General features: G+C 42.5%; 1 protein-coding gene and 1 long non-coding RNA gene across 2 annotated transcripts; one reads left to right on the forward strand and one right to left on the reverse strand.

Moving 5' to 3' along the window:
* Positions 1-575: 575 nt before the first annotated feature.
* On the reverse strand, positions 576-9761 carry PSMD7 (proteasome 26S subunit, non-ATPase 7). Its single transcript, XM_058706822.1, has 7 exons — positions 9622-9761; positions 6993-7084; positions 5791-5883; positions 4960-5057; positions 4141-4221; positions 2227-2318; positions 576-1540 (listed from the first exon to the last, which is right to left on the reverse strand). The coding sequence occupies exons 1-7, from the start codon at positions 9693-9695 to the stop codon at positions 1096-1098; spliced, it is 975 nt and encodes a 324-aa protein (XP_058562805.1). The 5' UTR covers positions 9696-9761; the 3' UTR covers positions 576-1095.
* LOC131499091 (uncharacterized) lies at positions 6386-11290 on the forward strand. The gene is made up of 2 exons (XR_009255719.1): positions 6386-6610; positions 9182-11290. It is a non-coding gene; the product is annotated as an uncharacterized LOC131499091 (long non-coding RNA).
* Positions 11291-12973: the final 1683 nt, after the last annotated feature.

Genomic DNA, 12973 nt, shown 5'->3' on the forward strand with positions numbered 1-12973 from the left:
TTTGTTCTGAGCCCTGAGCACTTGTTTTGGGGAAACTGTTCCATCCTCAGTAACCTCCCCCACTAATCTTGTGGTCTAATGTACCTGCACCTACCGCAGTAACCATGCCCCTTATGAAGAACCGCTCTAGGGACTTCACAGATGACAAACCTGAGGCACAAACTAGGACACAGGTCTTCTGGGCTGTTGAGAGCTCTTCACACCATCAGGATGTTTTTAAACAAATGAGACTCTCTTTCATGACAGATTCCAAGTCTTAAATAACTTAATAAAAATTTTTTTTTGAGGTTTATTCATTTTTGAGACAGAAAACAAGCAGGGGAGGGGCAGAGAGAGAGGAAGACACAGAATTGAAGCAGGCTCCAGACTCGGAGCTGTCAGCACAGAGTCCGACACAGGGCTTGAACCCAGGAACCACGAGATCATGACCGAAGCTGAGGTCGGATGCTCAAATGTTTGAGCCACCCAGGAGCCCCTAAAATAACTCTTTAAGGCAACTTCAATGAAAAAGGAAGTCTTGGCTGCTTGTGAGAACAACTGCCACTCCCAGAATCAAAAACGACTAGAACACAGACTTAAAAACCAAGTCATTTAATTGTGTCTTCAAAGGTAAACAATATTCGGGGCTGGATCCCAAGCCCTGAGAATGCCAGAGCTGAGGGTACAGAGTTCAGAGGGTCAGGACTCAGGGTGTTCTAAGGCAGAGCACTTCTGGAATTCATGCATTCCGTTTTGCAATTTTGCAAACTGCCAGAAACAGACCCCAAGAGTCTTTTAGGATGGGGAAAATTGAACTTCCACTTTTATAGGTAAGAGTGAAGAGTACCAATAATGTTCCGTTTACCTCTCCTCACTTTTCTCACATGACCGGAAGCCTGAGCTAGCGTGTCCCACACACACGGCAGCCTAAGCTGCGGTTCAGGTGCGAGCTCAGTGCCTCTGTGCACTCCCTTCCACGCTGCAGCAAGAGTGACCCGGGGCAGAGAGCTCTCAGCAGTACAGCTTTTAACAAGCACGTAAAGTAAAAAGAACCCTCTAGTGGCACACTGAGTTAGTTTATAAGATTTTAATTTACAAATTAAAAAGCTACATGTTTTATTTTTTCTCCTTTTTCTCTTCTTTCTTTCCGTCACTCTTTTCCTTCTCTTTTTCTTTCTCTTTGTCATCTTTCCTATCCTTTTTGCTTTCTTCTTTTTCCTGCCCTTCTTTCTTCTCTGCATCCCGGTTGGCAATTTTGTTGTTGATGAGGTTGTGCAGGGCAACCACAGAACGGATCAACGAGGCCAAATACACCACCACCATCTGGTCGTTGGTCTTCAGGTAAAAGGCCTTGACAAACTCCTGGAGGCTGACATCCGGCAGCAGGTTGAAGACGTCCTGTAGCTGGTAGATGATCTGGTGGTTGATGGGCAGCTTGCCTGTGGCCACTTTCTCCAGGTAGCTCCTGATATCCAGAAGCTTGGAGTTCAGTCCCTTCAAACCATGGACCTGGTTTGTGATCCGCTGGGAAAGAGTGCCCACTGTAGTGTCTTTGATGTCTCTGTAACAAGAAGGCAGGCAAAAGCATCGGTGCATTGTATCATCACACAGGGTCTCAGAATCCGGGCAAACACCCAGCTTCGTGGGGAGGGGCAAGTTTTCAAAAGAAAAATGTTACTTCATCATTCTATCAAGATAAAGTGCCTTAATTTTGTTTTTATTTGGAGGCATACATTTTATCTTTCTCATCACAAGGCATTTCTCAAAAAACAGGAGAACTAAAAATGAAACCATTTCACTTAAAAAAAAAAAAACAAAAAAAACTATTTCAACTTCCATGAAAAGGGTGCCATTTTCTCCATCCTCATCTGTATGATGTTGTGAGGAGCCTAAATCAGTCAGGACTAAATTTTGAACTGGAAGGAATCTTATTTGAGAAAAACTATGACCCTTTTGAATTGAGTGAGGGTTACAGTATCTTAAAATAAAAATCCATCCTCACACGGAGATTGTCGGCAGGCTACCTTCCCCGAAAACCACACGCACGGCAAGAGCACACATCTGCACATCTTCACACCTCTGTTCCTGTCACGTCAATACTGCAGTTGCCCAACAAGATGTATTACCCCAATCATAAATCGTGACTCAAGACACCCTAGAAATGTTCCGGGCCTAGAGACCAGATCTCTCTACTCCTGACAGAGCCTCTCGGGCCGCTTATGACTCTGACGCCATCCTGAGGCTCACCGTAACAAGTGCTCCACTCCGACTTCCTCAGCTTCCTCTGCTCCAATTTCACTGGTCACGTGCTCAAATGTTTTTGAGGTTGGAGTTCCATCCTAGGAGAGGAGGCTTAACCTTGGTTATTTGCTTAGAAGCACAATGACACCCATTCCTTCTCACACCTTGGTTCCTCTGCTTTCAGTCAAATCACCTCCCGGGTACAGCACTAACTAGGTTTCCATGTGCCGGCAGAAATGGGGGAGTTTGCTTTGAAAGCTTCATCTTCTAAGCTGACATTACAAATGGCCCCGCCCAGTGTTTCCGCAGAAAATCTTGACAATCCCTTAAGACCACTGTGGGGATGGACACTCGAGGAAGTCTTGATTAACTTGATTCTTAAAGCATATAATCCTTTCTAGAATAGGCAGTATACACAATACCTGTACTGGAAACAAGCTCATGTCAGATAATCTTTTAACGTTCTACTGTCCCTCAGATCCAGTGATGCCAGAGCACCAAAACAATGCAGTCAGAACCAGCTTTCCGGTGGCCTGAATTAATCAAAGGATCTGTCCAGGAATGTGGTTCACTGTATCACCTGGGGACCTCCTGATGGGGCTGCGGAGCAACTTTCCACAGACCCTGTGCCAGAGAAGAGGCTGTACATCTTCTGTAAAGGCTACGAAGTGTCTGCCAAGGCAGGAGGGCATAGCAGTGAGGGCACATTCTGCAGCCAGACAGCCTGGGTTCTATGGGAGCTGTGGGACCTTGGGAAAGTCACTTAACTTATATTAAGTGGTGTAAATGTTAGCAGTAATTATTTTATCCAGGACAGTGTGAATCCTGCAAATGCCATTTATGTCTTTACTTTGGAAGCTAGAATGGCCAGGACTTCATGGCACGGCTTTCCAGGTGCTCATTTTCCCTTGGCTTCATCTTCTGTTATAGCCTTCATGTCCCTTCCATCCCTTATTGAAAAATCTTGCTTTCGTGTGTGTGTATGGGTGTAAGAACTTCTAACTCTTTTTGGAAAGGGCAGGGTAAAATTAACTTAAAAATTGTATCAGACCAAGGATGAAAGCCTTATTTCAACAGGGGAATAAATCTCCTAAGCTCCCTAGTGGCAAGGCAAAAAGAGAAGCAGGTGGATAGAGCTCCATGCAAGGAACATTTGCAGGGAGTTAACCTAAAATCTTTTTCCTGATTTAATAGCTGGACATAAGGATAAAGACTACCTATCTAAATCCAGACTTTATTCTTTAAATTTTTGACTTTGGAAATTCAAGATTGAGTTCAAGTGCAAAACTTTACGCTCACAACAAAACACATATATTTTCACACCACGTGCTACCCTAGAATCAGAGTTTAGTTTTCTTGGAAATAGGGAAAAGCTATCTTCTGGTACCTCTTCGTGTCTACACCTGAAGCACAAGCTAATGGACCATACAGCAGGTATTGGATGCTGTGGAGTGGAACATTCAGGCATCAAATCACACAGATGGGTCCTGCCATCTAGCTCCAGGCAGCTCTGACTCACTCTATTAGAAAACCTCTATCTTGTCCGCAGGGAAGGAAAATCCTCAAGGAGAAAGCAATGCTGGCCCAGGGGGAGCAGAACAATGGAAACTACGTTAGATTAAGACGAAACTCACCAGGCTTTGCACTTAACCGTGCTGTCAACATCTCTGGACAAATGTATGAGGAGGACTCTGGGCCTCAATTTCATTTGTAAAAGGGGATTTTAGATTTGTATGGTCCTGTCAATTTCTAAAATTTGCGGATTCAAAAACTCAAGGGGGAAAGAAACATAGTATCAAACTGTTGACAGAAATCAACAAACTATTCCTTGTTAGAGAGAAAGGATTAAAACAACAAAAAATCTGAATAGTCCAATAAGCAAAAAATCTAATCTCCGAGGCTCATAGCCAGATGACTTACATCGTGAACTTCTTCCACTGAAATATATGCTTCTGTGGGCAGTCCCAGGTCCTTTGGCTTCACGTCAATAATGACCAGTACCTGGCAGAAAAACACACTTTAGCAAACCAGCTCACACCAAGCATAAGGAATAATCACAGCCATCCTTCTGATGAGGATTACTGAAGCTATTCATTCATTCAACCAGACATGAGCTGGAATTTTTAGCAGAAACGAGTCTACATTTCACATGATCCCACCATTTTCTCTGCTCTTCGCCCCCACCCATTAACAAGCTGAGAGGTAGTACAGTGCGGTTATCAAGTCTAAGAAAGTCCGAATCAAGACAGGCAACATTTTGGTCCCATCCCCAACATGTATGAGACCTTACTAACCACTCTGAACCTCACTTTTCTTGTTGTTAAGAGGGTAAAACTCCATATAGCTATTGGGAAGATTAAGCACTTAGCACACGTTTACTGTTACTTATAAGTATCTTGGGTTAGTGTAAACTGTAGAAAACAGTACCAATTTGGGATGCCTGGGTGGCTCAGTTCATTTAAGTGTCCAACTCTTGATTTTGGCTCAGGTCATGATCTCACCCTCCTACCCCATCCATCACCAGCTAAGTCAGGCTCTGCACTGACAGTGTTTATCAAAATAAATTAATTAACAAACTAAAAAAAAAAAAAAAAAGAAAGAAAAGAAAATGCTACCAATCAACACAAGCAGTTTATAGAGAAAAAGCAGTGAAATGATTTGCTATCCAAATCCAAATGCTTACATAAGTTAGCAGGCAAGGAATATCACTCAAGAGTTTTAAAGACAGAGTGAACTTACTGAGTTAGGGCAGTATCTCTTCATAAGTTCATTAATGGCGATGTCATTCTTGTGTAGTTTAGGGCCTGTGTGGTACCACCCAACGATTCTTTCTCTGGCTGGGAAGGAAAACATTAATGGTTTTGAACTGTTACATGAAGATCTATATAGAGTTCCCTCCAAAAGGGTGGTAAGATCTCTAGTCCTTATGTTCTCTATCTTTTTCAAAATTCCAGACACCTATTTTAAGCCTTGACATACTTGTGAAATCTAAAACTCAGGAATAGAATTCTCAGAAAATAAGCAGTGAGGGAAATCCAGAGACACCCACATCTCAGACTAGTTGAGGCCAGTCCATGAAACTAGAAAACAATTCCAAGGCAATATGTAAACAAACGCAAGTCTCTGTCACACATATTAGAACTGTGAGCTGTGGGGGGAGCTCTAAGAGCTATGTGGTTGCTCTAAGGAAATAAAACAAAGATGACACGTGACAGAGAGACAGATTTACCGTGGTGGTACTTAAGCTCTAGGGGCAGGTGGATTTCATTTGATAGTGCTTCACTTTTCTGCTGCAGAGGGCTAGATCTCTTACCCAAAACCTAGGCCAGTCTAGCTGGTCTTAAATTGCTACTCTAGTTTCTCATTTATTCCGCCTCATTCCTTTACTACCACTAGTCTTAAGACTAGCCAAGTGAAAGAGCCCTTGACATTAAACAAAGAGAAGGGAATACATAGAAAAGGAAAAAAAACCCCACAGCACATCAGGGGCATGTAGCTGGGCATGCATACACAAATACACACAGATATAAATCAATACCTTCTTTAAAAAATCAATCAATCAACACATACCATTGACCTTCTTAAACATTCCATACATGTTTTCCAAATAATCATGGTCTAAAAACCAGACAGAATCATCTTTGTCATCTTCATCAAAAGGTACTATGGAGAAAAAATAAGCAGGACGTGGTTTAGGGTGCTAGACAGAACTCTAGGTCATATGTTACAGGTGGAGACCCAAGGCCACATCTGATCGATATGTTTGGCTTGTTCAACACAGCATTAAAATTACTTTTTAAGTTGCTGTTATTAAAAACTGGGAGATTTCATATAAAAATCCAGACTTCCACTTCTCTTGAAACTGAAAGACCTGGCAATAACTGGCTAGAGCCAGATAGAGGACCCTCCTGTCCCCACCTTAACAGGGACACAAGCTCATCAGTCTGCTAAAAGCCCTATCACTTCCCAATATTTCCCTTTAACAAATAACATTACTCCTCGGTCCTTTCAGATACTGGAGATTGTGACCTCAGGTCTACAGTTTATTCCAGACCAATTATTTTGTTCTTTGTTGTTAATCATAAAATACATGGAAACATTCTTTTTTTTTAATTTTAGAGAGAGTGCACACATGGATGCCAGCAGGGGAGAGGGGCCCAGGGAGAGGGAGGGAGGGAGGGAGAGAGAGAGAGAGAGAGAGAGAGAGAGAGAGAGAGAGAGAGAGAATCTTCAGCAGGCTCCAGGCTCAGCCCAGAGCCAGATGTGGGGATAGATCCCATGACCTTGGGATTATGACCTGACTTGAAATCAGAGTCAGACGCTCAACTAACTGGGCCAGCCAGAAGCCCCTGGATACATTCTTGTAAAGATTCATGATGCTGAGTAAAAGGTAATATTCTCCATCTTCCCCTTGACAACCCATGACCATGGTTAACAGTTTACAGGGATTGCAAGGTTACGACATCAGAGCTGCCTACTTTTTTTTTTGCTAGAATATAGCTACCCCTTTGTCAACATACTGTCTACAGTTGCTTTTCTGCTACAGTAGCAGCACTGAGCAGTTGCAATGGAGACTCTCTGGTCAGGAAGCTTAAAATATTTACTATTCAGTTTAGTGAGTACTCTTTAGCCTCCCTTTTCTATACTTTAGCAATTCTGCCATTGAATTTCTGGGTTGTAGTAAAAATGGAAACCATGAGGGTTTCTTTTTTTATTTTAAAGCTGTTTGACATTTTAACCACGCTCAGAAAAATGTAAAAGTTGTCTTGTACCTGCAAAACTGTTGGATACATCGAGTACTTTCTTTTGCCATGACCCCAAAAGCACACCAACGACACGCTTCTGGTTTCCAACCTTGCCTATTCTGAGGGAGAAAGCAGAAGGTCAGTCTGACAGGCACACAGAGAGGTGAAGCCAACAATCAGATACTCAACAGGAAATATCAATGGTATAGATACAAGTTAGTTTACCTGCGATCTAATCCCAGTAAACAAATGTGTTAGGTCCCTAATATTAAAACTTAATAAATATAATAGGTAATTCACGAACTTTGTACACTGGCATTTTTTACCCACTTGTTATTTCTAAGAAATAACATGCTTGTTAACATTTCAAACTTTATAAAGTTTGCAGTTATTCATCTTAAATGGAGAAATGAAAATGGAGAAAATAAAAACTCCCCAGATCATTAAGAGTTTTAAAATGTTATTTGGTTGGTGTTTGAAAAATACATTTCAGTTATGCTACCACCTTTAACTTTTTCTCTTGCAGCTTTCTCCTTTAAACTTTTCCCATCTTCTCGATCCTCAAATATTTTCGGAGATAAAGATGCTAATGTAGAACCACTTTTATGGTCTGGTGTGCCAACTGTTCTCTGGATTATCTAGCCCACGAGGACAAGCCCCACTAGAAGTTACAATTCTTTGTACCATCTAGGGGCTCAGACACTGGATTCTGACCCTGAGTTAATGCGTGTGCCATCTGGTCTCTGTGAATAGCTTAATCAGGCAGAGGTCAGATGTGAGCTGGTGACGTACTTACACTGAGAGGAGGGCTGAACAAGTGAGAAAGATTTTACTTCAGCATTTCTATCTACCTGTCAAACCTCCTCAGTGATTTTTGTCTTCAGGAGCTACAAGTGTTTCACTTATACAATCTCATTTCAATGAGATCTTCACATAGGATTCTCCTTTAACCGCTAGCAAATGTGAGGCACAGACACAAAACAACTTCATGTTCAAAAAAAGACAAAGGTCACTCCAATGTGAAACGAACCACAATTCCTTAACAGTCACTGCATTTAATGTATTAATTTTTCTAAACATACAACTCGGAAAAAAATCTTTTATTTTTTATTATTTTTGAGAGAGACAGAGTGTGAGCGGAGGAGGGGTAGAGAGGGAGACACAGAATCCGAAGCAGGCTCCAGGCTCTGAGCTCTCAGGACAGAGCCCGACACGGGGTTCAAACTCACAGACTGTGAGATCATGACCTGAGGTGTAGCCGGTGCCGCCCAACTGACTGGGCCACCCAGGTGCCCCACAGCTCCGCAACTTTATAAATGCTTACTAAATTTGGGATTTGGGTCAAACCAAGTTAAGGATTCTATATCCCTGGTGATTCTGAATTTTTTGGAAATCTCAGGCACTGAATTTCCACACTTGCAAGGAAACTTACACACCATGTGCTTTTCTTTTGGTCTACAAAAACCCATGGTTTTTAGGGGCGCCTGGGTGGCTCAGTCGGTTGAGCAAGCGACTCATGATCTCACGGTCCGTGGGTTCGAGCCCCGTGTCAGGATCTGTGCTGACAGCTCAGAGCCTGGAGCCTGTTTCAGATTCTGTGCCTCCCTCTCTCTGACCCTCCCCCGTTTATGCTGTCTCTCTCTGTCTCAAAAATAAATAAACGTTAAAAAAAAAATTAAAAAAAAAAAACCCATGGTTTTTAAAACCCTACATCTGTTATGACAGCAGCCAGTAGTGTCTGCACCATGTCATCTGAACAGAACTGAAATTAGCACGGCCTTAGCACCTCTAGTTCCTATGGGAGAAAAATAGTAGCTACTGTACAGTGGGAATGCCCTCATATCCTGTTAGACTGAGGGATCTACCAAGCAGTGGAACTGGGGACCCCAAGCCTTAAGGAGTCTTGAGGGTTTTGTTTGTTTTGTCTTAGCTCTGGCTGAATGAGGAGTTGTACAAGGCAAGTTGCAGGAGAATAGGTGCTTCAACAACTGACTTTGTCTTTACACTTGCCAATTCAAGTAATTATCTTGTAAAAGTTATGAACACGTGTAACAGGTCCAGCGGGAAGAACAGCTCCAAAACAAGCAAAGCGAAGGCGGAAGAAACATTTGTGGAATGTTTTATCTTTATTCATTAATGCCCAAATCTCCTAATGCTCTTATTTTTAAAAGAAAGACTTGACAACTAATCTACATTTTAAGTTCCCATCAAAACAGATTCCTGCTTAGAAACCACAGCTCTCCCCGGGAGCCCTTCAGGGTACTGAGACCAGAATTTTGGTGACAGCCTTCAGAGGCACAGAAGCACAAATCTGCAGCGTTTTCCTACAAGGCACCGAGTCTTTCTGGTGAAAAGGGGCGGACGAAGTGACAGATGGGCACGAGGCCTGGGGGATCAGGGCCAACTGAAGCTTGCCCCCATATTCTGGCAGCGTACGGAGTTGGGTAAAAGGGGCAGTCCGGACCGCGGGGTGCCGGTTGGGGACGGGGGGACGATGCTGGGTGATTTAGGCTTCGTGATCTGAGGGTGGTCCGGGCCCCTGGGCGAGTCAGTGCCACCCCCGGCCCATCAGCACCCCCGCGGCCGCCGCGCCGTCCCAGCGTGCCAGTGACTCAGCAGCGGCGATCCCGATAGGCCGCCCCGCGCACCCGCTCACCGGTTGAAATGATCCACCACACTGAGCAGCACCAAGGGGTGAACTACCACCTTCTGCACAGCCAGCTCCGGCATCGCGACACACGCCGCCCGCCAGGCCCCGCTCCTTGCGACCCGCAAACACCGGCAGCCTCAGGGACTCTCGCGGATCCTCCAGGCCCGGCTCCTCCTCTTCCGGCTCGGCCGCCGCCACGGTTCCCTTTTTCCGCTCCCAGAGCGCCCCGCGCGCCGCCCCGGGTTTTCGCGCCAGCTGCCATCTTGAGGACGGGAAAGGCCGGGGGCAGGTGGGGCCCGCCTTGGGTGACTCGCTGGGAGATTTCCTGGTCTTCGAAGCTAAAGGCACACTGGAGACTGAGAAAAAGGTTGACCTCCTGGTATTGGGCCTGCGCTGTCACTTGCAGCGGCCTTTCGCTTTAGTTCCTTCGCAGTTCACAACCTCCCCCAACCCTTACGCTGTGTGAAGACTGCAGAAAAAAATACTAGAAAAAAATAGTAATTCATATCCACCACCCAGAAAATGTTCACCTTTGTTTCATGTCAGAATTCTCCAGAATTTAACTCTAAATCTCTAGGGATGCCTGGCAGGCTCAGTTGGTAGAGCCTGCAACTCTTGATCTAAGGGTGGGAATTCAAGTCCTACATTGGGTGTAGAGCTTACTTCAAAACAAAACCTCAGAAGGGATGAATCTCTAGCATGAGGGCACATTCTTAAAGTGGGTTTGGTAAATTTATCTCATTTTTATTGTTGGGGAATTTCCCCTTAATATTTACTGTGGACACTTTGCGGATAATCAACCTGTTTTTATTTTTCCACTTGTTTATATTACCATTTAACTGGGGCTAGAAAAGTTCAACTTGTGCCTTGAGTCAGACCATTCGGGTTGTTTTTCACATAAAAGCTTAGGTAAGGGTTGAAGTAACTGAAAAGTAATACGAACTATGTTTTGATATTTAGCTAGGAAAGAAAAAGTCTAAGGATAATGTAGCAGGTGAAGACAAGCATATTTGCAGAAAGGCAAATTATTTAAATTTCGTGCAAGTTTACATTTCTAATTCTGAGTTGTATGTGTAAACAAAAACAATACCTAAGCGTCTTGAATGCTTTGCTTATTGTTTGCCCTGTCTTTAAACAACTGTTACCTTCCCGGTAGCTCCAGAGGATCTGACCTCTCTGAAGAATAACCCGGAGCCTTTTGCTCTGAATCTTGGCCTCCTTCCAGTATAATCAGGGAGCTTTGAGTATTCTTTTCTGGGTCCTACCCATTAAATTAATTAAATGCACTCTTCCTCCTTTTGGGAACATTGCTTTGCATTTTCATTTGTTTTAATATTTGTGATTTGGTTAATAGTAATTGCTACTACTTGAGAAAACAGAACTTTAAGATTAAGAAAATGTAAGTCAGTCCCCATTGTGTGATGTGGTAAAGCATGCTTGAGGGGTTTTAGTGCCTGTTTTAAAGTAGATATTCTTGGGGTTCCTGAGTGGCTTAGTGGATTAAGCAGCCAACTCTTTGGCATCTGCCGAAGTCATGATCTGGAGCCCCATGTCGTGCTCTGTGCTCACCGCACGGAGACTGCTTCGGATCCTATGTCTCTCTTTCTGGCCCTTTCCCACTTGCTCTCTCTCTCTCTCAAAAATAAATAAACATTAAAAAAAATTACAAAGTAGATATTCTTGTTTCATCTCTTCTATGGTGTTCAACACAGGATAGACATGTATCTGTTATGGAAAGAACTTGGAAAGATTCCTTCCCCCCAATTTTGTAATTAAAAATATAATAGTGGGGCGTATGGGTGACTCAATCAGTTGAGCGTCTGACTCTTGGTTGGGCTCAGGGCGTGAGCTCGTGGTTCATGAGTTCGAGCCCCGTGTGGGGCTCTGTGCTGGCAGTTCAGAGTCTGCTTGGGGTTCTGTCTCTCTCTCTCTCTCTCTCTCTCTCTCTCAAAAACAAATAAGTAAACTTTAAAAAATCAAAAAAATTAATAGATGTCAGAAGATCAAAGATTGATTTTGATTTTTCTCGTGTCAAGTAAGGCTTAAGAGTTGGAGCCTCAAAGTGTGCGTGGGTGGCTCAATTGTTTAAGTGTCTGACTTTGGCTCAGGTCATGGTCTCACGTGCATTCAAGTCAGGGCTCTGTGCTGACAGCTTGGAGCCTGGAGCCTGCTTTGAATTCTGTCTCTGCCTCTCTGCCCTTCCCCTACTCACACTCTGTCTCTCTCTAAGATAAACATTAAAAAAAATAATAAATAAAAGTCCTTAAAAAAAAAAAAAGAATTGGAGACTTAAGAAAGCTTTTTTTTTTTAATATATAAAAAAACTAAAATATATAGAATTTAAAGAAGATGCCTTGAAATCATAAGGAAGGTATTTTCTGTGTTGCTCTCCCCCCTCCTTTTTTTTTTAAATGGAACTGACTTGAAATAATATTTGATACTGTATCCACTACTGGATGCTGAATTCATTCAGAGGTATGCAGATTGTTCACCAAATTCTAGACTTAACGTGATGAGAGCTTAAGGATAATACATTTTCCTCTCCTTTGATCCTCTTTGTTTTTCTTTTTTTAAAAAATGTTAAATTCTTCTTTTTCCAGATTGATTGAGACATAATTAACATATAACATTGTGTAATTGTAAGGTGTACAACATGATTTGATACACATATATATTGCAAAATGATTACCACAATAAAGTTAGTTAAGACCTGCATCACCTCACATAATTCTCTTTTGTGTGTGTGGGGCAGTGGAGAGAACATTTCTGATTTACTCTCTTAGCAACTTTCAAATACATAAGCCATTACTGTTAACTATAGTCACCATAGTGTACATTAGATCCCTATCTTACAGTTGGAAGTTTTCCCTTTTTTCACCAACATCTTGTTTCTCCAGCCCTTTCTATCTCTGGCAACCACTATTCTACTCACTCTTCCTGTAAGTTCAACCTTTGAAGATTCCACATATAAGCAAGATCATATAGTATTTGTCTTCTTGATATATTTCACTTAGCATAATGCCCTCATGGTCCATACATGTTGCAAATGGCAGAATTTCCTTCTTATGACTGAAATATATATATATGTGTGTGTGTGTATATGTATACATGTATATATAAACACATATATACATATACACATACATATATATGTGTATATATATGTAAATCTATATACATAGACATATATATGGCATTTTCTTTATCCATTCATCCATTAATGAACACTTCTTCTATATCTTGCTGTTGTGAATAATGCTACAGTGAACATAGGGGTACAGGCATCTCTTTGAAATAGTGATTTCATTTCTTCTGTATCCATACCAGAAGTGGGTTGCTGAATCATATCGTAGTTCTA

Source organism: Neofelis nebulosa, chromosome 17 (assembly GCF_028018385.1).
Source record: "Neofelis nebulosa isolate mNeoNeb1 chromosome 17, mNeoNeb1.pri, whole genome shotgun sequence".
Lineage (NCBI taxonomy): Eukaryota > Metazoa > Chordata > Mammalia > Carnivora > Felidae > Neofelis > Neofelis nebulosa.